The sequence below is a fragment of the Ctenopharyngodon idella genome, chromosome 8, assembly GCF_019924925.1.
Source record: "Ctenopharyngodon idella isolate HZGC_01 chromosome 8, HZGC01, whole genome shotgun sequence".
In the NCBI taxonomy this organism is placed as follows: domain Eukaryota; kingdom Metazoa; phylum Chordata; class Actinopteri; order Cypriniformes; family Xenocyprididae; genus Ctenopharyngodon; species Ctenopharyngodon idella.
The window spans coordinates 34,834,741-34,861,705 of NC_067227.1; the positions used below are offsets into that span (position 1 = coordinate 34,834,741).

At 42.1% G+C, this 26,965-nt stretch overlaps 1 protein-coding gene across 3 annotated transcripts in view; it reads right to left on the reverse strand.

Annotated features, from left to right (window-relative positions):
• The window catches only part of LOC127517455 (zinc finger protein 208-like), a 138,661-nt gene extending 124,311 nt beyond the window's left edge, over positions 1-14,350 (reverse strand). For 2 of the 3 annotated variants that reach the window (XM_051903128.1, XM_051903127.1), the window contains exons 1-3: positions 14,261-14,350; positions 10,538-10,643; positions 1,403-10,451 (exon numbers count right to left, since the gene is read on the reverse strand). In XM_051903128.1, the coding sequence (XP_051759088.1) occupies positions 6,787-10,451; positions 10,538-10,592 (3,720 nt within the window). In that variant the 5' untranslated portion in view covers positions 10,593-10,643; positions 14,261-14,350 and the 3' untranslated portion in view covers positions 1,403-6,786. The remainder of the gene's footprint in view (positions 1-1,402; positions 10,452-10,537; positions 10,644-14,260) is intronic. The other variant, XM_051903129.1, reaches the window with a different exon arrangement.
• Between the last annotated feature and the right edge of the window lie 12,615 nt (positions 14,351-26,965).

A 26,965-nucleotide genomic window follows, 5' to 3' on the forward strand; every position in this document is an offset into this window, starting at 1 on the left:
ACATGGCTTCCGCCTCCTCTTTACAGACATATATGTATGTATGTATATATGTAGTGCAATTAAGTGAATAAAAGCTTATTTTAGATTAATGTTGTTGCAAAATGTGAACTTCAAATTAGAGCTATAACATAGCTTTGGCTACTCTCAAATGACACTTGACGATTAATAACCTGCAGTAATATTATAACTCCAAACAGAAACAAACATAGCATAGAAACACTAGAAGACAACCAACAAACTGCACCATTTGATTAAAGATTATAAAAAATGTTACAAAAACAGGCATGGATGAATTGTTCCCAGTAATATGCATTCACAAAATAAACCAGGTCAGTCTTTCAGTTTTGTTTTGTTTTTTTGATAGTTTTGCCTGTATTAATGCCAGCTATGCAGTTATAATGGTGTGGGTGTGTTGGTATGGATGTCAGAGTGTGGTTCGTATCTGTGTAATAAAATATTTGTGTGAGTGTGTGCTTGTAATATTTGAGAGAGAAAAACTCTACTGCAAATCACAAATCCAACCACTGTGTGTACCAGTGGAGTTTTGCTGGTATCTAATGGGGAAAATTTGGTACTGCGCTCAAACAAAATCTTACCAAAAGCTAATTTTTTGAGATATCAACCTCAAATTTGGAACACAACTTGTTTATGGCTTTGATTTTCTAGCAGTTTTAGAGTTCAACAAGTTTCATAAAATATATATATATATATATATATATATATATATTATGAGAAATAATGTTTATATATCATTTTCAAAATGTTTTTTTTTGTTTTCACTTTTTAAACTTTTTTGCTTCAACAAGATTCTGCCAAGGGTCTTTTTTTTTTTTTAAATGAGACAAAACTTAAGTCTGTGCTCCCAAACGTCAAATTTTATTAGAGTGTTTGAAATTTTTGAATATCCATGTTTCAGTGTTTAAGAATCTCACAACTTTTTTATAGATATTAGTTACAGACGTGTAACGGACGTAGGCCGGTAAGGGCTGTGCGTGTAGACCTCACTCCCCTGATCTCAAGAGGTGCTCTAGTGATTGATGCTAGAGACTGCAGTCTTTAGCCTCCTTGTTAGAGCACCCACCTCCCATGAGGACGGGCCCGGGTTCAAGGGGCTACAAATGTTTTCTTTCCTTGTGTCTATTCAGATTTCCTGAATGATTGAATCTCATGTGACAGTATGAACACTTGTAAGGTTTCTCTCCGGTGTGGATCCTCTCATGTCTTTTCACACTTACTGACTGAATGAATCTCTTTTTGCAGTGTGAACACTTGTAAGGTTTCTGGTCACATGTAAACAGATTCTCTATAGAATGAGTAATCATGTGCTCCCTGAGACTTCTTTTACGTGTGAAACTCATTCCACACTGGTCACATGTGGACACACTGTCTTCAACATGAGTACCTATGTGCTCATTCAGGCTTTGTTTACATGTAAAACCCTCTCCACACTGGTCACATGTCAACAGATTCTCTTTAGAATGAGTACTCATGTGCTCCCTGAGACTTCTTTTACGTGCGAAACCCTCTCCACACTGGTCACATGTCAACAGATTCTCTTTAGAATGAGTACTCATGTGCTCCTCGAGACTTCTTTTACACATGAAACTCTTTCCACAGGCAGATATCACTCACAGAACAGAATACCAGGCAAGGATCAAAGGCAGGCAGCAACTGGTCGATAACGGGTAACAGGCAGTAACGGGAACACACAGGCAGACAGGATGATAAACGCTCAGAATTGCAACACAGGTTAACAAGACTTCACAATGAGGTGGTGTGTGTGTAAGTCCTTTATAGTCCAGGTAATGATCTACAGGTGTGTGTGGCAATTGGTGATTGGTGTGGAGTGTGCATCTGATTGGCAGGGAGGATTATGGGAAATGGAGTCCAGGAACTGACAGGAACAGACAGTGATCGTGACAACATGGTTCTAAGTATTCAGACCCTTTGCTCAGTATTTAGTAGAAGCACCCTTTTGATCTAATACAGCCATGAGTCTTTTTGGGAAAGATGCAACAAGTTTTTCACACCTGGATTTGGGGATCCTCTGCCATTCCTCCTTGCAGATCCTCTCCAGTTCTGTCAGGTTGGATGGTAAACGTTGGTGGACAGCCATTTTTAGGTCTCTCCAGAGATGCTCAATTGGGTTTAAGTCAGGGCTCTGGCTGGGCCATTTGAGAACAGTCACAGAGTTGTTGTGAGCAGTGCCTGGTTTTCTTCACACATACCGCTTAGAATTAAGGCCAAAAAGTTCTATCTTGGTCTCATCAGACCAGAGAATCTTATTTCTCACCATCTTGGAGTCCTCCATGCGGGCTTTCATGTGTCTTGCACTGAGGAGAGGCTTCCGTCGGGCCACTCTGCCATAAAGCCCCAACTGGTGGAGGACTGCAGTGATGGTTGACTTTCTACAACTTTCTCCCATCTCCCGACTGCATCTCTGGAGCTCAGCCACAGTGATCTTTGGGTTCTTCTTTACCTCTCTCACCAAGGCTCTTCTCCCCCGATAGCTCAGTTTGGCCAGACGGCCAGCTCTAGGAAGGGTTCTGGTCGTCCCAAACGTCTTCCATTTAAGGATTATGGAGGCCACTGTGCTCTTAGGAACCTTAAGTGCAGCAGAAATTTTTTTGTAACCTTGGCCAGATCTGTGCCTTGCCACAATTCTGTCTCTGAGCTCTTCAGGCAGTTCCTTTGACCTCATGATTCTCATTTGCTCTGACATGCACTGTGAGCTGTAAGGTCTTATATAGACAGGTGTGTGGCTTTCCTAATCAAGTCCAATCAGTATAATCAAACACAGCTGAAATGAAGGTGTAGATGGTGTAGAACCATCTCAAGGATGATCAGAAGAAATGGACAGCACCTGAGTTAAATATATGAGTGTCACAGCAAAGGGTCTGAATACTTAGGACCATGTGATATTTCAGTTTTTCTTTTTTAATAAATCTGCAAAAATGTCAACAATTCTGTGTTTTTCTCTCAATATGGGGTGCTGTGTGTACATTAATGAGGAAAAAAATGAACTTAAATGATTTTAGCAAATGGCTGCAATATAACAAAGAGTGAAAAATTTAAGGGGGTCTGAATACTTTCCGTACCCATTGTAAATACATAGCTGTATACACTATATATTTAAGCCTAATGACATTTATCATTATTTTCTCCCGCTAAGCAATTTGTTCTCAGTGTTCTCTGGAATCCTCTCAAGCGGAGGACTCCAAAATAACACAAGCAAGAACTAATTTTAAACCTAGCACGTCAATTTTAATTTCACAATGATCTTCCCTCTCTGTGTGCGCGCGCATTTGTGTATGAGAGAGAGCTCGAGCAGCACTGAGACAACGGTACTTTTAAATCCATAGGTAACTAATGTGCTAGTTTTCATACAAAACAAGTAGGCTATGTAACATAATTAGGTACTTTAGTTATTATTAACTATACGTTTCTCAACACTGAGAATAAATAAATATGCATTGCTTTATTTTGTATATATAAAAAATAAAGGAATGCATATTTTATTTACCTTTTTGTATAATTCTGCCTCCCTTCTAATTTAATTATTATTTATTTTAATTGACTTATTTAATATTAATATTAATTGATGTTTAAAAAAATACTATTTGAATTACTTATTAGGAATTAGGTGTTAGTATAAGATTTTGAAATTATTTCTATATGTAAAAGTGCTTAATTATGTATGTATTGGTTATGTCTCTAATTATCATTTATTTATTTTTTGTGTTGGTAATGGGTATTATCACAAAAGAAAAAGTGAAAGGAAGAGAAAGTAGAAAAAAATGAGGAATAATTATTGGTAAAAAATATTATGTCTTTGAAGGAGATGTTTATTGGTATTTGTATTAAATATGCTTGAATTGAAAGACATAATAAAGCATAAAAAAAAGAGAGAGAATAAATAAATAAACGGCTGTTTCCCCAGACTCGCGCTTGTCAGTCATCCACAAATCACAGCACTTTCATAATCACTAAGCCATATAGCGATTTCAATTTTATTTAGATTTGTTGTTCAATATTACTTGAGCATTTTATACCCGTTTACCTTAAGAAGTTAGAAGTACCGTGACTACAGTACTGTCCTCGCTTGAGAATTCAGTCACTGAGACGGCGGGAGTGGAAGGAGGGAGATTGAGCGGGATTTTGTGTTGCTGTCGATTTGCAGTCTCTTTTTAATGTTAGGCCTTACACATTTGTCAATCATCCTCTCTTGCTATTTGGGGAAATGAGCACAGCGCTATGATTGGTCAAACTCTTTTTCTTTTGCTTTATTTGAGTACTACGCATGCACAGAGGAGTCACCAGGTTTTTGCATAGTTTAGAGTGACAAACCAGTGCCAGCGTACTTTCAGGTCAAAATGCATACCTGCTACGCAAAATGCGTACATGTTGGCAGGTCTGGAAATTGTAGAGAACAAGCATACACAAATGGAGATATTTTGTGAAAAATGATGCTTTTGCATCTCACCGCTGTGACCTAGACCATCCGGCGCCTCTGTTATTGCCTCTATACTGTCCATACAGCCTTTTTTCAAGTTGGAAACTGACAAAACCTTGTCTCGTAGTAAAATTTTTGACATGTTCTATCGTGTGACGTATTATTGCAGCTTTTCACACAACAAAAGTGTGCCATTTTTCCAGTGAAAGGAAGCAAAAGAAAAAACAACTCTGCTCTGAAACAGATTGTTTGGATACCCTACAAATACCAGCGACACCCATAATGCACTCCGGTTTTTATGAGTGTGGCGTCACCTGACAAAGACTGATAAAAAGTGTACAAGTCACTTGTTTTTCTAAAGGAAAAGTTACAGCAGGAGTCCAAGTCTCTCGTGCCTCCCCTCAGCTCACAGAGAATGAACAGAGCCCCTTAAGTGTGCGGTGGGTTTTGTGGGGGGTAACAAAGAATCAATGGGGGAAAGTCATGTGAGAGGAAGCAGTGCCTCCATCGTGCTACGATTGGATATGTTCGGTTATGCTTGGATATGATTGGTTTGTTCGATAAATCCTGCCTCTTGTTTATGTGCGCATTGTACGCGTCAGTCTGAATGAACAAAGTGATGTCTTCAATAGGAAGACTAATTAAAAAGTAAGTAAACAGCTTAGATATCACCGCTTTATGTCACGTCAAAATCAAACGTGAAAAATTTGAAAACATGATGACTGCAGGGGTTTTAGTGAGCAATCAGCTTGGTGAAATTAAAGGTACATCTTCGTGACTGTGACAGAGTGTTTACCGAGCATGACTGATGATCCGAAATAAGTTGAATATTAAAAAGAACAGCTGAAAATCAATACACAAATAAAATATATTGTTCAACCCTCTATGGTATGGTGTTGCCTCCAGGCAACATAGTCTTTTTTAGTTTGTTTTTAATAAAATGAGACTTTTAAATGAACTTTTAAAATATAAATTAAAAATTAATGAAAATGTATATTGATATTGTTATAGTGTACAATTTTAGGCAGGAAAAAACACCACAAATAATTTTTTCCTCATTGATATCATACTGCGTATCATAGAGGGTTAAACTGTTACTGCCTTTAGTTATTATTTTGGAATGTGTAAAAATGTTTTAAACACTAACTTGATAAGATTGACTTGGTTTTAATAAATAGAACAATAATTAAATTCTTAATGTAAAAATACAAAATTAATATACAAGTAAATACAAAATGTATAAGTTATATATATATTATATCAAATGTAGTGTAATTAAGTGAATAAAAGCTTATTTTAGATTAATGTTATTGCAAATTGTGAACTTCAAATTAGAGCTATAACATAGCTTTGGCTACTCTTAAATGACACTTGATGATTAATAAACTGCAGTAATATTATAACTCCAAACAGAAACAAACATAGCATAGAAACACTAGAAGACAACCAACAAACTGCACCATTTGATTAAAGATTATTATTAAAAAAATGTTACAAAAACATGCATGGATGAATTGTACCCAGTAATATGCATTCACAAAATAAACCAGGTCAGTTTTTATTAAACGTTTGATTGACCTTATGGACATTTTTCAGTCTTTCATTTTTGTTGTTTTTTTTTGATAATTTTGCCTGTTAATGCCAGCTATAATGGTGTGGGTGTGTTGGTATGGATGTCAGGGTGTGGCTTGTATGAGTGTAATAAAATAATTGTGTGTGCGTGCTTATAATATTTAAGAGAGAGAAACTCTACTGCAAATCACAAATCCAACCACTGTGTGTACCAGTGGAGTTTTGCTGGCATCTAATGGAGAAAATTTGGTACTGCACCCAAACAAAATCTTACTGAAAACTCGTTTTTTGAGATATCAACCTCAAATTTGGAACACAACTTGTTTAGATTTATGGCTTTGATTTTCTAGTAGTTTTAGAGTTCAACATATTTCATATAATATATATATATATATATATTTTTTTTTTTTTTCCTTTTTTACTTCAAGATTCTTTTTCAAGGGTCTTTTTTAAAATGAGACTAAACTTAAGTCTGTGCTCCCAAGCTTCAAAGTTTTATGACAGTTTTTTTTTTTTACATTTTTGAATATCCATGTTTCAGTGTATGAAAATCTCAAAACTTTTTACAGATATTAGTTACAGACATAATGGACACCGGTAAGGGCTGTTCGTGTAAACCTCACTCCCCTGATCTCAAGAGGTGCTCTGGTGACTGATGCTAGAGACTGCGGTCTTTAGCCTCCTTGTTAGAGCGCCCACCACCCATGAGGACAGGCCCGGGTTCGAGTCTTGCTTGTAGTGGGCGGTGTGAACTGGAGGGGCTACAAATGTTTTCTTTCCTTGTGTTTTTTCAGAATTCCTAACCGACTGAATCTCATGTGACAGTATGAACACTCGTAAGGTTTCTCTCCAGTGTGGATCCTCTCATGTCTTTTCTTAACTATTATCTGAGCAAATCTCTTGTCGCAGTGTGAACACTCGTAAGGTTTCTCTCCGGTGTGGATCCTCACATGCATTTTCAGTTGTCTTGAGTCACGGAATCTCTTTTTGCAGTATGAACACTTGTAAGGTTTCTCTCCAGTGTGGATCATCTCGTGTCCTTCCAGTTCTGATGGATACCTGAAACTCTTCTCGCAGTGTGAACACTTGTAAGGTTTCTCTGCTGTGTGGATCCTCTCATGTATTTTCAGATTTTCTGACACAAGGAATCTCTTTTTGCAGCGTGAACACTTGTAAGGTTTCTCTCCAGTGTGGATCATCTTGTGTCTTTCCAGGTCTGCTGGTTGACTGAAATTCATGTAGCAGTGTGAACACTTGTTAGGTATCTGGTCACATGTAAACAGATTCTCTTTAGAATGAGTACTCATGTGCTCCCTGAGACTTCTTTTTCTTGCGAAACCCTCTCCACACTGGTCACGTGTCAACTGATTCTCTTTAGAATGAGTACTCATGTGCTCCTCGAGACTTCTTTTACGTGCGAAACCCTCTCCACACTGGTCACATGTCAACAGTGTCTCTTTAGAACGAGTACTCATGTGCTCCTCGAGACTTCTTTTACGTGCGAAACCCTCTCCACACTGGTCACATGTCGACAGATTCTCTTTAGAACGAGTACTCATGTGCTCCTCGAGACTTCTTTTACGTGCGAAACCCTCTCCACACTGGTCACATGTCGACAGATTCTCTTTAGAATGAGTACTCATGTGCTCCCTGACACTTCTTTTTCTTGCGAAACCCTCTCCACACTGGTCACATGTCAACAGTGTCTCTTTAGAATGAGTACTCATGTGCTCCTCGAGACTTCTTTTACGTGCGAAACTCTCTCCACACTGGTCACATGTCAACTGATTCTCTTTAGAATGAGTACTCATGTGCTCCTCGAGACTTCTTTTACGTGCGAAACCCTCTCCACACTGGTCACATGTCGACAGTGTCTCTTTAGAATGAGTACTCATGTGCTCCTCGAGACTTCTTTTACGTGTGAAACCCTCTCCACACTGGTCACGTGTCAACTGATTCTCTTTAGAATGAGTACTCATGTGCTCCCTGAGACTACTTTTACGTGTGAAACTCTCTCCACACTGGTCACATGTCAACAGTGTCTCTTTAGAATGAGTACTCATGTGCTCCCTGAGACTACTTTTACGTGTGAAACTCTCTCCACACTGGTCACATGTCAACAGTGTCTCTTTAGAATGAGTACTCATGTGCTCCTCGAGACTTCTTTTACGTGCGAAACTCTCTCCACACTGGTCAAATGTCAACAGTTTCTCTTTAGAATGAGTACTCATGTGCTCCCTGAGACTTCTTTTACGTGCGAAACCCTCTCCACACTGGTCACATGTCAACAGATTCTCTTTAGAATGAGTACTCATGTGCTCCTCGAGACTTCTTTTACGTGCGAAACCCTCTCCACACTGGTCACGTGTCAACAGATTCTCTTTAGAATGAGTACTCATGTGCTCCCTGAGACTACTTTTACGTGTGAAACTCTCTCCACACTGGTCACATGTCAACTGATTCACTTTAGAATGAGTACTCATGTGCTCCCTGACACTTCTTTTTCTTGCGAAACCCTCTCCACACTGGTCACATGTCAACAGTGTCTCTTTAGAATGAGTACTCATGTGCTCCTCGAGACTTCTTTTACGTGTGAAACCCTCTCCACACTGGTCACGTGTCAACTGATTCTCTTTAGAATGAGTACTCATGTGCTCCCTGACACTTCTTTTTCTTTCGAAACCCTCTCCACACTGGTCACGTGTCAACTGATTCTCTTTAGAATGAGTACTCATGTGCTCCTCGAGACTTCTTTTACGTGCGAAACTCTCTCCACACTGGTCACATGTCAACAGTTTCTCTTTAGAATGAGTACTCATGTGCTCCCTGACACTTCTTTTTCTTGCGAAACCCTCTCCACACTGGTCACATGTCAACAGTGTCTCTTTAGAATGAGTACTCATGTGCTCCTCGAGACTTCTTTTACGTGCGAAACCCTCTCCACACTGGTCACATGTCGACAGATTCTCTTTAGAATGAGTACTCATGTGCTCCCTGAGACTACTTTTACGTGTGAAACTCTCTCCACACTGGTCACATGTCAACAGTTTCTCTTTAGAATGAGTACTCATGTGCTCCCTGAGACTTCTTTTACGTGCGAAACCCTCTCCACACTGGTCACATGTCAACAGTGTCTCTTTAGAACGAGTACTCATGTGCTCCTCGAGACTTCTTTTACGTGCGAAACCCTCTCCACACTGGTCACATGTCGACAGATTCTCTTTAGAATGAGTACTCATGTGCTCCTCGAGACTTCTTTTACGTGCGTAACCCTCTCCACACTGGTCACATGTCGACAGATTCTCTTTAGAATGAGTACTCATGTGCTCCTCGAGACTTCTTTTACGTGCGAAACCCTCTCCACACTGGTCACGTGTCAACAGATTCTCTTTAGAATGAGTACTCATGTGCTCCTCGAGACTTCTTTTACGTGCGAAACCCTCTCCACACTGGTCACATGTCGACAGATTCTCTTTAGAATGAGTACTCATGTGCTCCTCGAGACTTCTTTTACGTGCGTAACCCTCTCCACACTGGTCACATGTCGACAGATTCTCTTTAGAATGAGTACTCATGTGCTCCTCGAGACTTCTTTTACGTGCGAAACTCTCTCCACACTGGTCACATGTCGACAGATTCTCTTTAGAATGAGTACTCATGTGCTCCTCGAGACTTCTTTTACGTGCGAAACCCTCTCCACACTGGTCACATGTCAACAGTGTCTCTTTAGAATGAGTACTCATGTGCTCCCTGAGACTTCTTTTTCTTGCGAAACTCTCTCCACACTGGTCACATGTCAACAGTTTCTCTTTAGAATGAGTACTCATGTGCTCCCTGAGACTACTTTTACGTGTGAAACTCTCTCCACACTGGTCACATGTTAACAGTTTCTCTTTAGAATGAGTACTCATGTGCTCCCTGAGACTACTTTTACGTGTGAAACTCACTCCACACTGGTCACATGTCGACAGATTCTCTTTAGAATGAGTACTCATGTGCTCCTCGAGACTTCTTTTACGTGCGAAACCCTCTCCACACTGGTCACATGTCAACAGTGTCTCTTTAGAATGAGTACTCATGTGCTCCCTGAGACTTCTTTTTCTTGCGAAACTCTCTCCACACTGGTCACATGTCAACAGTTTCTCTTTAGAATGAGTACTCATGTGCTCCCTGAGACTACTTTTACGTGTGAAACTCTCTCCACACTGGTCACATGTTAACAGTTTCTCTTTAGAATGAGTACTCATGTGCTCCCTGACACTTCTTTTACGTGTGAAACTCTCTCCACACTGAGGGCAGGCGAACGACTTCTTGGCTTCAGTCTTTTCAGTCTGTGAGAAAGTCAAAGATTTTCCTCCAGTGATGAAATGGTGTTTCTCTTCCACCTCATTTGATTCTTTCCTTTTCTTTTTCACCTCCATCTGGTCTAAAATAACCACAATAAATCATCATTAATCAGCTTAATGTATAGGAATATGTACTATGAATGAAGAATCAAGAATAAACACCAACCTCTTTGTTCTTGATGCTCGTCTTCACTTGTAGGCTGATGGGAATATTCCAGCATTTATTAGTGAATTCCAGTGGGAGGAGCTTCACTGAAAGAAGAGGAGCAGATCTGACAAAAAACAAATTTAAAAAATTGGTTAATGAATTGATATATTTCTATTCAAGCATTAATGTTGTGTGTGTATATTGATATTGCTGCTTGAGTCTAGATAAATTGAGAATGGGATGGGCAAACTTCCCAAAATTTCATATCACAATTCTATAACAAACAATAGCTGCAATTTTAGATTTTACAAATTAAGATAATTTTGATTACAGAATGCTGTCAGATTTCCTTCCATCCACTGCTTTTGTTACAGAAACTTTGACGCTTCACAAACTTCATAAAGAGATCGGAAAACTAATCCATATGAATCGAGCGGTTTGCTTCAAATTTTCTGAAGAGAATCGATTGCTTGGTATGATGAACCGATTTGATGGATAGTTTTCCGATCTCTTTATGAAGTTTGTGAAGAGTCAAAGTTTCAGTAACAAAGGCAGTGGATGGAAGGAAATCTGACAGCATTCTGTAATCAAAATTATCCTAATTTGTGTTCCGAAGATGGAACAAAAAGTCTTACAGGTGTGGAACGACATGAGGGTGAGTAATTAATAACATAATTTTCATTTTGGGGTGAACTAATCCTTTTTAACGAGGTGTGTTTAGATCATGTTACATTGTAAGAGACGAATAACAGCTACTTCAGAGTGTAAAAGGTCTAACCCAGCAGAAAAGGAACTACCGGTAACGTAAGCATACACTGATTGGTCGAACGCACACGACACACCGGCACCCGCCATTTTTAAAAAGCTACTCCATGAACTAACTCTACAAACAAGGAGATGAAACAGTGATAGATGGACCTCTTTGCAGAGAACTACTTTCTTTGTATAACAGTTTTACCTAATAACGTATTAACGACTGTTAAACAGATCGTAAACTAATGAAGATGGAGAATGCGAGCACTGTGTGCTCAGGCTCTGGCTGAGATGTTACTTTTATTTTGTCGGCGGTGAGAACAACAAAAAGCACAGTTCACTTCACTTCAGGCCTAGGGGAACATTAGTTCTTGGGGAACCACCCTGGTGGCTAGTTCTTCTATCTAAGCTCCAAGAACTACCCGGTGCTAAAGCCCCTATTATTACACCATGCATATGTTGACTTTTTTGAATTATTTAAAGGGGGGGGGTGTAATGCTATTTCATGCATTCTGACTTATTTACACTGTTAAAGAGTTGCATTCTCATGATAAACATGGCCAAAGTTTCAAAACACGAGTTGGACGTATGAAGTATGAGTATTTCTGTGCAAAATACACTACTTCCAGATTCGGTACGGGTTTCGGAGAGTTTTTTTTCAAATGTGTCCTGTATGACGTCAAAAGAGAGTGGAATTCCTTGTATAGACACTTCTCCCTGATAAGCATGCACACACATATCACCCAGAGCAAGAGCACGCCCATCAACGCCCTTCGTTTGGGATACAAAAGCCGAGAGATTTTTCAACAATGGCTGTGTCCCAATTCAGGGGCTGCACCCTTTGAAGGCTGCATACATCAGAGGCAGTCTCATTTAAGAAAAATAAGATTGCAACGTAAGAAAAAAATTACAGTATTTTACACCTCACAATGAATATCAGTGAATTTTATTAAAGTTATGACGTATGCAGCCTTCAAATGTGACCTCCGGAGACGCAGCTCCTGTCACCAAAGTGAGTGTGTTTTTGGTTGTGAGGGAAAGATTACCTTTTTCAGTTTCCCATAGAACCCAACGTTAAGGGAACAGTGGATGAAGTTTGTTTTTCCGGGGCAGCAACGGAGTTGTGCATGTATGTTTGTTTGTTCCCGGGATTTTGGTGATGAATACTTTGTAAACAAGTCCCAGTTCGGCACTGGATTTGCAGATCACGGGTGGCGAGTACAGCTGCATGAGATGTCTGTGTTTTGTTGGCAATAGGCACGCAAGTGCATAAAGTGTAAACACCATGAACGTTTTTGTTCCCTTTGTTTTTATAATGATGTCGCAGCTAGCATGAGATCTCTACACAAAAGCTGCGCACGCTCGTGACTCTTTAGCTCCGCCCACGGCACTGACAGCAGGCACGCCTCCAGGATCTCTGCTTTTTTTGGAAAGACTCGGTTTAGCGTGTCTATCTTTTATAAATATGATAAAACTAAAGACTTTTCGGAGAAATTAAGGATGCATTGTTACTCTATATGTACTCAAGATTAACATGAGATTGGCAGAAACTGTGTGTGATACCCCCCCTATAAAAAGGAAACCAAACCAATGTATAGTTGACATCTGAGGCTTAATATGGTAATTCTAGAGTTTTGAAGTGGTGGAAACAGACCTTAATATTATAAAGCAACAAGAATATTTTTTGTGCGCCATAAACCAAAATAACGACTTTTCAACAATATCGTGATGGGCCGATTTCAAAACACTGCTTTGGGGCTTTACGAATTGGATCAGTGATTCGGAGCACCAAACTCATGTGATTTCAGCAGTTTAGCCGTTTGATAGGAGACCCGAATCACTGATTCGATTCGTAAAGCTATCGAAGCAGTGTTCTGAAATCGGCAAATCACTATATTGTATTGAAAAGACGTTATTTTGGCGCACAAAAAGTATTCTCGTCGCTTTTTAATGTTAAGGTAGAACCACTGAACTCACATGAACTGTTTTAAATGTGTATTTAGTACCTTTATGGACCTTGAGAGTTACAATGGCATTGCTGTTTATAGAGGCCTCACTGAGCCATCGGATTTAATCAAAATATCTTAATTTGTGTTCCGAAGATGAACAAAGGTCTTGCGGGTGTAGAATGACATGACATTATTTTCATTTTTGGGTGAACTAACCCTTTAAATTACTCTTTTATAGTAAATGTGTAAATGTGACCGCGCCTTAAATGACTCATTTCCAATAGAAACTAACGTTACCGAACATCTAATTAGGTTATATTAAATTAGAAAATATTAAAGCTATAAAATGATAATTATGAGTTAAAGTTACTATTTTAAACAACTAAAGCAGTTCCAAAAGTTACCTCAGAGTTTACCTATGTCATCGGGGGCGCAAACATGTGTATAAAATAAACAACAGCATATTAATACTATAAACAAATGCATAATCTTCAAACATTAAAGGGGGGTTGCAAGGAAAGATTTTTTTTTTCTTTTGTTTTCTGAATTTAAACTTTGCCACTAATCTAGGTTTTGCACATTTGTCAGCAAGAATTAAATTTAGTATGCTCATTTATTCTTTTATATTTTAATACGTACAGGTCAGAATAAGTATGTTGTTTCAGTTTTACATAAATATAAGTGTTACACTGAATGACAATTGACCATTATTTCACCCACATTTTGACATTTCATTCCCCCAAACTTACTTGAAAAATTAAAAGTAGACATTTTACTTGCATTTAATGTGCTTTCATATTTCTTTTGATGCGGACATCAAAATGTCTTTGACCCATAAACATATAAACATAACAATTTACAGTATATATACAGTCTATTCTGAGACATGTGGTCAGATGTGATGCGCATGTTAAAACCTTACAACATGTGGAAACATTTTCACGTCCTCCACATGTTAGTAACGCGTTTTCCACATTTTGTAGCACATGTGGTGACATGTTGTCCACATAATCGGAAAATAGTATTTTTTTTTACTCACCCCAGATGATCATCTTTGAAGCGATCAGACCCCAGACAGTAGTTATCTTCTTTTGCTATCTTCTTCTACTTTTGTGGCAACTTATGGTGCGTTGTCACCACCTAGTGGACTGGAGCGGGAAACACACTGCTTTTCCACAGTGCAGACAGAGATAAAGGCGGCAAAGAAAGATCTTTAAAATATATAAAAGGTATTTATTTATTTATTTTTAAAGTGCTTAATTCTGTCTGATATTCTGCTATTCACTCGTAATCAGCGGAAGAAATTAAGCTTTATTTAGGGCAAAAATGACAAAATAATGCAACTGTAGAAATGTCCTATTTGGAGGCATATTTAACAATTTATTCTGCAAAGAGATCAGTTTCCAGCTGTTCCAATACTTCTCCCATGCTTCATGTAGAATAAAACAACAGAACTGTACAAAAGTACTTCTTATTTCTCCATGTTTAAAATGTTTTCTATGAGGCGTGTCCAAAGCTTTAACTCTGCACCTGATTGTAAAGTAACCTTAGTAAGATTGTGCTCCTTTTTTATTTCTTGTAACATATTATTAGTGCCCTTAGTTATAAAAATACGTAAATGAATCGGCACTAACATTTAAAATGTTGCGGTCAAAGAAAGAAGATACAATCAAAAACAGTAATATTGAAAAAAGTTATTACAGACTTCTATTTGAATACATTGTAAAATCTGATTTATTTCTGTGAACACATTTTTCAGCATCATTACTCCAGTCTTCAGTGTCACATGATCCTTCAGAAATCATTTTAATATGATGATTTGAAAATAAGAAATCATTTTAATATCACTTCCCTTCAAGAAAAAATACTGACCCCAAACTTTAGAACGATTCACACACACACACACACACACACACAACTCCAGTGAGAAGTTATTAACCTCTGCGATTCAAGATGTACTACTTACAATTTATTACAGATAATAGTGTTTCCATGTCTGAGCAGAGAAGCAAACTGACTGAAACTCTTCCCGCACTGATCACACGTTTCTCTCCAGTGTGGATCCTCTCATGAGTTTTCAGGTTTCCCGACTGGTTGAATCTCTTGTCGCAGTCTGAACACTTGAACGGTTTCTCTCCAGTGTGGATATTCTGGTGCACTTTTAGTTCACTATTTGTGATAAATGACTTCCCGCACTCGCTGCATATGTGATTCTTCACACCGCTGTGTCTTTTCTGGTGTACTATTAATGAACCGAGCTCTGTGAAACTCTTTCCACACAAAGAACACAAGTGTGGCTTTTCCTGTAAATGATCATTTAAATTATATAATATAATTTACATTTGCTATTTCCTACACTAGTTTTAACATACAATTTAAACATTTTAACGCTTTATGTGTTGCAAAATGAAAATGTATTACAGAAATGATGTACATATGTTTAACATGTTCAAGCAGAAATTGTAGCAAAATGACCATTTAAATGTTTTTTTTTTTATTTTTTTTTTATTGCATTTACACTCACAGTTAAGACACTCGCGATTGCATTTTCATTAAATGTCCCACAATAAATGTAGCAAAATTCAATGTGGATTTGAAAATGCATTCGGAGCCGATCATGTCCCTGCCCCGCCCTGTCAATCACTGCATCAAAGCGGGGCCAGGTGTTGGAAACATGGCGGCAGCCGAGCTATGAAGAGCAAGGCATAAACTGGCAGATGAAGTAGAGCAAGAACAGAGAAATGTCAATGTTCCTGAAGATTATGCCCGTCCGCCAGGGATGGAACCAGTACATTATTAGAAGCATAGATATTTATGGTTAGAACACCTTGCAGAGAATGAGAGTTGCGTATGTAACTGCGGTTCTATGAGTTCTGGATGACAGCCAGAGGCAGTGCTTCACACTGGATATTATGTCTTGTTGCAAATGCATAGGTCAAGTTTAATACCAACAAAATCCCTCGTGACCAGGATGACTCGGGGTGCTCCACTATTTCACCCTGTGACTTCCTGTAGACTGTCCCTACAGAATCTTCTCGCCCTGACAGAAAGTTCTGGTGGTCATCCAGAACTCATAGAACCGCAGTTATATACATAACTCTCGTTCTATTTCATTCTTCCTGACCGCCAGAGGCAGTGCTTCACACTGGTTGACTTATAACAACAAGGTCACGAGAAGGTCCCGCTTATCCTTAAGAGGAAGTTGAGGGTCTGGACAAAACAGCTGGGATGTGCATTGCTCATGCTTGCAAACCGAGGGAAGGCCCAAGTCAGCAGTTCCTGTGATACCTGAAGGGATTGGATGGACATCGTGCCCCCTTGATGGTTGATGTGATAAACCACTGATGTGTTGTCGGACCTGACAAGAATGTATCTGCCCTTCAAAAATGGTGCAAAATGCTTCAGAGCCAGCTGCACTGCTGGAAGTTCCAGGGTATTTATATTCTCGCTCTTTTCCTGGGGGTTCCATTGTCCTCTGACTGCTCTGTGTTTGTCAGACTGCCCCCCAGACTGTAAGAGACGCGTTGGTCTGGACTACCTCCCTTCGAGAGGGAATCACGCCCAGAGCAACCCCCTTGGTCAGATACAAACTCCTCCTCCATGACTTCAAGGGCAGAAGGCATCGTTCTGTAATCTTGATCCACCTGTTCTTGTGCTAACTGGGATTCAAGCGGAGACTGTTCACCCATCTCTGAAAGGAATGGAGTGAAAGGAGTTCTAACGGTTGACAGCAGCTGCTGCCGCCAACATACCCATGAGCCTGAGGATGCACCTGAACGGAAATCTGGCCTGTCTTCGAAACCGTTGGAGGAGCAGTGCTGCATTCGACACTATCGATCACAAGATTCTTTTAAATAAACTCATTGGCATTAGTGGAATTGCATTGGCATGGTTCAAATCATACTTATCTGAACGTTATCAGTTTGTAGTAGTAAACGAAGAGATGTCATATTGATCACAAGTTAAATATGGAGTACCGTAAGGCTCAGTACTAGGACTGTTGCTTTTCACTCTGTACATGCTACCCTTGGGAGATATCATTAGGAAGCATGGCGTTAGTTCCCTTTCAGTCGGTCATGTTCGACGTACGTCAGTAGTGACCGACGAATTGGGATATCGCTAGAGAGCCCTATCAGCTTCGAGTGAACTACAACAGGCCAATGAAGTTGGCGTGCGATATTTGCATAATGTGCACCGCCCCCGCCAGGTGGTATAAATAGGGGAGCAGATGCAATCGCACTTTGTCTTTCGCTTTGGAGCCAACCTGTGTGTTCCTGCTATTAGTCTGAGAGTGACTTCGCAAGCCTTTGAAGAGCTTTTGTTCTACAGTGCTGGCTTTATGGCACCTTACAGCGAGGCCGCGAGCTTTCCCAGAGTGAGCTTCTCGAGCTGTTATACAGCTCTCAACTGCTGTTTTCACAGCATTATTTGCCCCTTTTGGTTTGCAATTTGGGCCGGTTCCTCTGTGTGTGTGACTCAGGGAGTGAAAAGTGTACCTGCAGTCACATCGCGGCTGTTCCCTGTGTGCTTCGGCACAAAGAACAAGAGCTTCTAAAAGAGCTTCACAGACAGACACTGCGTCTTTTTCAAGACGTCATTCTGTCTGTGCGTTTCTGGAGGCGGTCGTTTCCTATCCTCACTGACGGCCACAATCACTTTCTCTCATGTCTGCTTAGCGTGCTGAGACTGTGTTTGTGGGTGGTTCATATTCTCTTGTAAAACAAAAAAAAGAGAGCATGCCCACGTCGGCGCGTTGTTCGTCTTGCCTTTCTCGTAAGGGCTTGAGCGCTCAGCACGCCGTCGAGCTGCCGGCTGACAGCGCGCGTTGCCATGGCAACCCAGCGCGTTGTTCGGCGCTCTAGATGCGTGGTCGAGACTCGAGTGCCTCAAATGAGGTGGAGTCCCCTCACCTATTCCCCGATCTAGTTTCTCTTTCTGAATCAGAAAAGTACTACTTTTGGTGAATAAGCCAGGGTGACCAGAGGATCACAGTGGGGCAATACCTGCCGAGCCAATCTCCGTGGGCCCCCCACTCCTCTAATGCATCGCAAACATGTTGTGACTGTGTTCGTGGGTGGTTTATGTTTGGTAAAAACATGGCCACGTCGGCGCTCAGCGCCGTGTGTCGTTCAGTTAGACGACCACGTTTACTCTCCCACATGGCTGGTAGCTTCTGGGTGGATTGCTGGTCCTTCTCATGGGGGACCTAGCATCTTAGTCAGGGCTCCAGCAGAGGATCAGATGTCGACTGCTACATTGGAGAGAGGGTTGTTGGGCTCTGGACTTGAAGATGAGGCTGAGCGTCCCACGGTTGTGATGTGCTCATGCTGAATCAGATTCAGAGTTAACGACCATGCTTTCCCAGGCCCCTGGGGGCGTGGTGCGACGCGTACTCGCCTTGCCCTGCCCCCTGTCTTAGCCCGGACGTGCATGAAAAACTTGGCAGTTTGGAAGCCTTTTTTGGTGCTAAACATGGAACGCCAAAAGGGTCATAATCTGCATTCAAAGTTTTTTCTCTCTCACTTTACTCTGTGGTGGGGTGGCAGTGCTACGGGCACACCACCTCTGCCCTGCATGGGTCTTAGCCCCCGGCAAGTCTGTGGAAGGCCAAAGAGCTCATGGCATATGGGTAGTTCTGAGTCGGGGTTGAGCTACGCATGATGTAAGTCATAGCGCAGGCCCCTGGCCAAACAATGTCCACCATGGTGGTACGGAAACACCCTTGGCTAGCCTTGCAGAGGTGTGTCATCGTCTAAGTACGCTTTCTCGATGCTCTCATCTCACAAGCTGGCCTAAAATCCAGCCCACTCAGCCCGCAGCCAAGCCACTTGGCTAGCGAGAAGCGGTCCTGGAGAAACGGGTGACCTGGAGCTGAGGTAAACAGTTCTTCGGGAGACGATGCCCGCATTGCTCCCTCCCCGGAGGAGGGCCGGGTGGAGAATTTTGGTTTGTTCCGCCGCTGGCTCTCCGGAGACCAGCGGTACCCACGAAGTAGAACTGTTTTCTAACCCTCCAGGTCCCAAGAGGGCGCAGCTGGCAGTGCGCGAGGCCCCACCTCGCCACTCTCAGCCCCCTCTCACTTCGCCAGCAGGTCCCAGTGTGTTGGTCGAGGCCGCCTCCCATGTGCCGTCTCCCATTCACACTGCCACCTTGCAGAGTCTGACCCCACTACGGGCCGCTATGCCGTCCGAGTCGGGTCCCAGCACTCTACCTCGCTGCCCCACGCCCGGTATGTCTGTGGGGCATTTGGTCCCGCTGGTTCGGTGTCTGGAAGCCTGGCTAGCGCTTTCCAGCCCGTCCCGCTGGCTCATTCGTACCGTCAGACTCGGCTATGCGATTCAGTTCGCCTGGCGTCCCCCGGTGTTCAGGGGTGTCCATTACACTCGTGTGTCCCTGGACAATGCACCTGTTCTCTGGGCGGAGATTGCTGTCCTCCTGGCGAAATGATGCAGTCGAGCCGGTCCCTCCAGCCGATATGGAGTCAGGGTTCTCCAGCCCCTACTTCATTGTACCCAAGAAGGGCGATGGGCTACGGCCAATCCTGGATCTGTGTGTCCTGAATCGGTCCCTTCCAGGCTGCTGTTCAAGATGCTTACGCAGAAGCGCATTTTCGAATGCGTCCGTCCCCAGGGTTGGTTTGCAGCGATCGACCTGAAGGAAGCGTGCTTTCATGTCTCGATTCTGCCTCATCACAGACCCTTCCTACGGTTTGCGTTCGAGGGTCGGGCATATCAGTACAAAGTCCTACCCTTTGGGCTGGCTCTGTCGCCCCGCGTCTTCACGAAGGTTGCGGAGGCGGCCATTGTTCCGCTCAGATAGATCTGTTCGCCTCCCCGGAGACTGCCCACTGCCAGTTGTTCTATTCCCTGACCGGCGGCACGCTCGGCACGGATGCCCTGGCAATCAGCTGGCCCCGGGGCCTACGCAAATATGCGTTTCCCCCAGTGAGCCTTCTCGCACAGCTCCTGTGCAAGTCAGGGAGGACGAGGAGCAGGTCTTGTTAGTGGCTCCATACTGGCCCACTCGGACCTGGTTCTCGGACCTCATGCTCCTCGCGACAGCACCTCCCTGGCCCATTCCTCTGAGGAAGGACCTCCTGACTCAGAGACGGGGCACCCTCTGGCACCCGCGTCCCGACCTGTGGAAACTCCATGTGACGGGACGCGGAGGTTCTGAGTGATCTCCCACAAGCGGTCGCAGACACTATCACTTCCGCTAGAGCTCCTTCTACAAGGAACCTCTATGCGCTGAAGTGGAACCTGTTCGTCGAATGGTGTTCCTCTCAACCAGAACGAGAGGACCCCCGATGTTCGGTCAGAACCGTGCTTTCCTTTCTGCAAGAGGGCCTGGAGCGAAGGCTGTCTCCCTCCACCCTCAAGGTGTATGTTGCCGCTGTCGCCGCACATCACTATGCAGTTGATGGTAAATCGCTAGGGAAGCACGATCTGATCGTCAGGTTCTTGAGGGGGGCGAGGAGACTGAATCCTCCCCGGCCCCCCTCTGTACCCTCTTGGGATCTGACCCTGGTTCTTACATCTCTCCGGGGTCGTCCCTTCGAGCCTTTGCAATCAGTCGAGTTAAAAGTACTGTCCCTAAAGACCGTCCTCCTGGTTGCATTGGCCTCGCTCAAGAGGGTAGGGGACCTGCACGCATTTTCGGTTGACGAATCGTGCCTGGAATTCGGGCACGTTATCCTGAGACCCCGGCCTGGATTTGTGCCCAAGGTTCCTACCACTCCCTTTCCAGATCAAGTAGTGAACCTGCAAGCGCTGCCTTCGGAGGAGGCGGATCCAGCCCTAGCTTTGCTCTGTCCCGTCCGCGCTCTGCGCCTGTACGTGGACAGGACGCGAAGCTTCAGGACCTCAGATCAGCTCTTTGTCTGTTACGGAGGCCAGCAGAAGGGAAAGCCTGTCTCCAAGCAGAGGATGGCCCACTGGATAGTGGACACCATCGCCCTGGCGTATGAGTCCCAGGGCGTGCCTTGCCCGCTCAGGTCGAGAGCCCACTCCACCAGAGGAGTGGCCTCTTCCTGGGCGCTGGCGCACGGTGCCTCGCTGACAGATCTGTAGAGCTGCGGGCTGGGCGACACCTAACACGTTCGCTAGATTCTATAGCCTTCGTGTAGAACCGGTATTTTTCCGTGTACTCGCTTCCACCAGCCGGTAGACGCGAAGAGCCCGTTCTAGTGTCGGCTTGCAATGCCACTCCCGCGCCCTGGGCCGGATACGTGCATCCTTTTTACTCCAGTCGAGTTCCCCGCTTGGCGAACCCTGTCGAGTTCCTCCGCCTCCCCCTTCGGCTCGGACATTGCGGAGTGTCTGATGCCAGGCCAAACCTCCGTCTCCGACGTTGACGTTTGGCTGGGTTCCACATGTCGTGACCCCTCCACATGAGTGGTCCCATGTGTGTATTTGTCCACGGTCAACTCCCTACGGCGAGCCCATGTCTTTCCCTAGCAGAGCCAGCTCTGCTGTCACCTGCCAGATGAGTCTCCCCCTACCCAGGTGGAGCCATCCCAGGGATTAACGGAATGCATAGCTGATATAAAAAACTGGATGACCAGTAATTTCCTACTACTAAATTCAGAAAAAAACAGAGATTCTAATTATTGGACCAAAAACTTCTGCACATAATAACCTAGAATACTGTCTAACACTTGGATGTTCGGTTAAATCTTCGTCGTCAGTTAGGAACCTGGGTGTGCTCTTTGATATCACTCTTTCATTTGAAAGCCACATTTCTAGCATTTGTAAAACCGCATTCTTCCATCTTAAAGATATATCTAAACTACGACATATGCTCTCAATGACAAATGCCGAACAGTTAGTTCATGCGTTCATGACCTCAAGCCTAGATTACTGTAACGCTCCATTGGGTGGTTTCCCTGCTCGCTTGATAAACAAACTACAGCTGGTCTAAAATGCAGCTTCTAGAGTTCTTACTAGAACCAGTAAGTATGACCATATTACCCCGGTTCTGTCAACACTGCATTGGCTCCCTATTAAACATGGTATAGATTTTAAAATCTTGCTAATTACTTACAAAGCACTAAATGGTTTAGCTCCCCACTACCCGAGTGAGCTCTTAATGCATTATAGTCCTTCACGTCTATTGTGATCTCAGAATTCAGGCCAGCTGATAATACCTAGAATATCAAAATCAACCGCAAGTGGTAGATCCTTCTCCTATTTGGCACTTAAACTCTGGAACAATCTTCCAAGTATTGTTCGGGAAGCAGACACACTCTTTCAGTTTAAAGCTAGACTAAAAACGCATCTCTTTAACCTGGCATACACAACACATTATCAATTTATGTTTTTACATCTGTTAAAGGATTGTTAGGCTGCATAGATTAGGTCAGCTGGAACCGGGAACACTTCCTATAACACCAGATGTACTCGTTACATCAGAAGAAGAATGGCATCTATGCTAATATTAGTCTTTCTGTTTATCCGGAGGTTTACCATAGTCAGCCAGATCTGGGCCGTATCCAGATCAGAAGGAGGACCTGCGCCTAGACACAAGGACAACCAGGGGCGCTAAGTATTATAAATAAATGTTATATACTTAAAATAATTGTGTAGTAAAACAATACAAACGCAAATGGGCGTTTTAAGTTTAGAAACATTTTGAGTCACCCCTCCCTTGCCTCACAGTGGTTTGGTCCACAGTGCACATCACCTACACACAAATGCGGCAGCGGGAGAGAACAGTTCTTCAGACAGTAGTTGAGGAACTCCAGTAAGTAGGCTGTCAAGGCTATTTTATTCAAAAACATCGGATGAAGTGATTATTTTCTCTTTAATACAGACGATGCTGAGTAATTAGTCATAACAAAAAAAATATGATAACTGATGTATTTTTTCTGTGAGTCTGCTATGTTAGCGATTATAATGTTACCTAGCTTGTTTGGTAGCTTGTTTACGGTAGCTTGATGGATACTAAGCCACCCACACCAACTAGAACTAGCACTGTGATAAGCATATGTGTGAACTGTAATAAGGCTGTTGTGTGTTGGGTTTTGCTCAATGTGTATTCATCGAATTTTGGTGACTTGGTTGTAAACAACCTCTAAAATATTGCCAAGAATATTATTTTGAAGAAGAATATTTTGGTCAATTTAGTCAGTTTTTTCACTGAACCAAAGAGAAACATTGAGCATAATGGCACAGTCTCCATGCTACACTAATAATAGTAGTAAGGTTTTCTTCTCTGTAATGTTACATATACCCTTATAAGTAAAATTTTGGCTGTATTATTTGTATTCCCTTCAAAAATTGCTCTTGAGAAATTTTGTTTATTGTCTCCCCCAACTGTCAGATGAAATTTACGCCCCTGATGACAACGCAGCCCTCAAGTGTCAGCAGAGATTGTGTCAGTTAAACCCAAAACTTTCTTCTGTGGACCCCAAAAAAAGATATTCCAAAAAATAAGTCAGTGGAGTCCAGCGTTCTTCAAAACATTGTTTTTTGGTTCCGCAGAAGAAATCATACCAGACTGGAATGACATGAAGGTGGGAAAATAATGACAGAATATTCATATTTGGGCGAACTATCCCTTTAAGGCAGCATTGCTCCTTTTTTTCTACAATCAGTAAGTACACTAATCGAGAGTTCACAGATCTAATAAAGACAAGATCTCTGTATCTCTGTAGTCTGACATAAAACACTGCAGGATCAACACAAGAGAGGGCCATCTCTTTTCAGGGGATTCCAGTGGGTTTCTTAAATCCTTTCACTCATCAGTACAGACTTGAGTTCTGTGTGGAGTGTGTAGGATCTGGTGATAATGTGATTATGTTTTACCCTGATTTTTTTTTTTTTTAAGTTTTCATTAAAGCGTTATGAGCAATGCACCAAAGCCGCAAACACAAACAAGTCACAAATGGCCAGGAGATTAAATCTGTGACGCTCAGAGTATTGTGTAGATGTGGCTGGAAAGACTCATGGTTCATTTAATTTACTGAAAACCTAAAACTAACCAGTGAACAGGACAGTGAAAATGATACTAGACCTTAATCAATTGACTGTCGGGTAGAAGTCTGTGGAGCTCGCTTCAGTGCGGGCTCGGCAAAAGTGTGCATCAAGGACGCACATGACCGTAAAGTGAGCGCCCTTCTGAAACATAAAATGACAAATGGGAGACCCTACGGTCTCATGGACTTAACAGACACGCGCACACGGCAGTCATTGTAAGTCCACAAGACCGAAAGCATATGAATTGTGCCATTTGGGACAGGGCCATGGAAGAGGTAAATGAATATAAAGGAAGGACAGCGATGATCTATCTGCTGATTACAGGAAGTGCTCATAAAATATTAGTATATTACTTGAGTTTTTTATGAAGTGCTTGTGTTGAAACAGAGACTGTTTGTGTGTTAGTGTGACTGGGCTGGAATGAGGACGTTTTTGTACTGGGATTTTAGGGGAATTCATAAACAGACCTTTATTACAGGTTCTCAGTGGGACACACCTGTTTGTCATATAGTGCTTATAAGTACTGAACTGTGTTTTGTCACAGTCTTTATATTTGAAACTGTCATATTTTGATTGAATATGATGGTAGTAATGATAATGGTTTGAATCTTACTGTGGACAGTGAAAAGCAGAGGAAAATGGACTAAAAAGGATAATGAGGGTGGTCTAAGCTGGTTTGTGTACTGATTTCACTGGATTTCAGTGTTTCAAGAACTTCATGATGCTGAGATTCCAGTGATGTTAAAGTCAAACTCGTGCTGGTAGAAATCGTTCGCTGGACCTGAAAGAGAACTGATGAACTCTTCAACCAAATGCTCCAGAAGCTCCTCAATGTCAGCTAGAAAACAGAAAACAAACACACACAAATCCCAAAGAATAAACCAGATATCACTGATTAGCTTTATCAGGGGTTTAGTTACGGTCTCTGGCAATCTCCTTCCAGCTTAATGCTCTTCAGATGTTTTGTGATGTGTCTGTCGATGGCTCACAGAAGCTTCTGGAAGGTTCCCCATCAATAATGTCCCACATCACTGAAGCAGAAACAAGACACACACACCTCATTCATACATGCTGAGAAACACATTATGTGCCAAATGTTCATTAAAGTTAACGAATTGAAGCATTGTTACTTCCCCATGATAGCAAGTGATGGATTTGGGTTTGCTGAATGGAGTCTTTTGTTCCACAGAAGAAAGTTGCTAACTGCTTTGGATAAAAGCATCTTACATTCTTATTCTACTTAGCATAAGAGCCATTGTGAGGGAATGAAATATTTGCAGTGAAATCAAGTCGAGTCACCTTTATTTATATAGCGCTTTTTACAATGCAGATTGTGTCAAAGCAGCTTTACAGTGATAAGCAGCTCTTAAAGAAAATGAAAACAAAAATGTAGTTTCTTTTACGTTCAGACCAATGAAATAAATCACCATCAGGCAAACCACATCAAACACTGACTGCTGTCCAAATGTGTTATGAGTTACAGCCGCTTCTCTTGAACTGAGGCACTACAGTGATCTGTCACGCCACATTAAAGAGCGGCAAATCCGTATGCTTGCGCTTTTTTAAGTGGGTATACGGAAATCCTTGACCTTTCCTAGTGGGTATACAGCGTTTACCTGTGTAGACTATATCACGTAGACTACACCAATGGGGGTCCCCCTCGGGAGAAATTGCGTGCTTTGCGTGGTGGGTAAACACGCTACTGATGCCAGTTTCCATACAGACATACAGACGACCGCTGTCAACTGGACTGCATCAGAGTAGTGTCACGTATTCGAGTAAATAAAAACACAAAAAAGTCACTATTTTTTTTTTCATTTCACTTCAAATTAAATTATAGTCAACTCAGTTGAGAATAATTCGACCAATTAAATATACCTGAATCAATTTGGTATATATATATGCAATGCCCTGTTGCGATCCCAATCGGATTTATGACCTGTAACACTGCCTGAATCATATTCAAACACTGTTCGCTGTTGGCCAGTTCTCTGGCCCCTCGATTGAGTCTGGTTTCTCCCAAGGTTTTTTCCTCCATGTTTATCACCTGTTTGTCACCTGATGTCACCTGTTGAAGTTTGGGTTCCTTGCCGCTGTCGCCTTTGGCTTGCTTAGTGGGGGCCACTTGATATTCAACAATGTTTTTGATCTGCCTGCATTGACACCATTGTATGCAAACTGAACTGAGCTGGACAATTACATCACTGTTTTCTCCAGAGCTGATATATAGATAAATTAACTAAATTAATAACTATTGATTTTGTAGGGGAATTTTGCAGTTAAAGACCCAAAAGTCCAGATTTGATGAATGAAGACCCGGAGTCAGAGTTTAAAAAAAAAAAAAAATAAATTGAAGAAAATTTTACTGAAGAATAGTTTGCAGTTTCATCAGCAGAAGCCAGCCTCAAGTCTCACAAGGAGTTTGTAGGCCACTCTGTGTATATTCACATTTCCACAACAATTATACTCTAACAAAGTCCACTAAATACATAATCTTCCACACATGGACAGATAGTCAAAAGCGTATCTCCATTCGTCAGGATGCTGACGAGGGGACCCTGGATTTAGGTACTGGATGTCCTTTTGGGTCATGACATGGCATCTTCAGGTCTCCAGCCAAATGCCATCTGTCCATTGATACCAATACAGGACCTACACACAGAACACTAGCGCACATACCCAGATACACGATTCACAGCTTCTTCAAGGTTGAAGTTGGTCTGAGCTTTGCTCTGAACATGAAACTTTCCCAAAACATACTGATAACA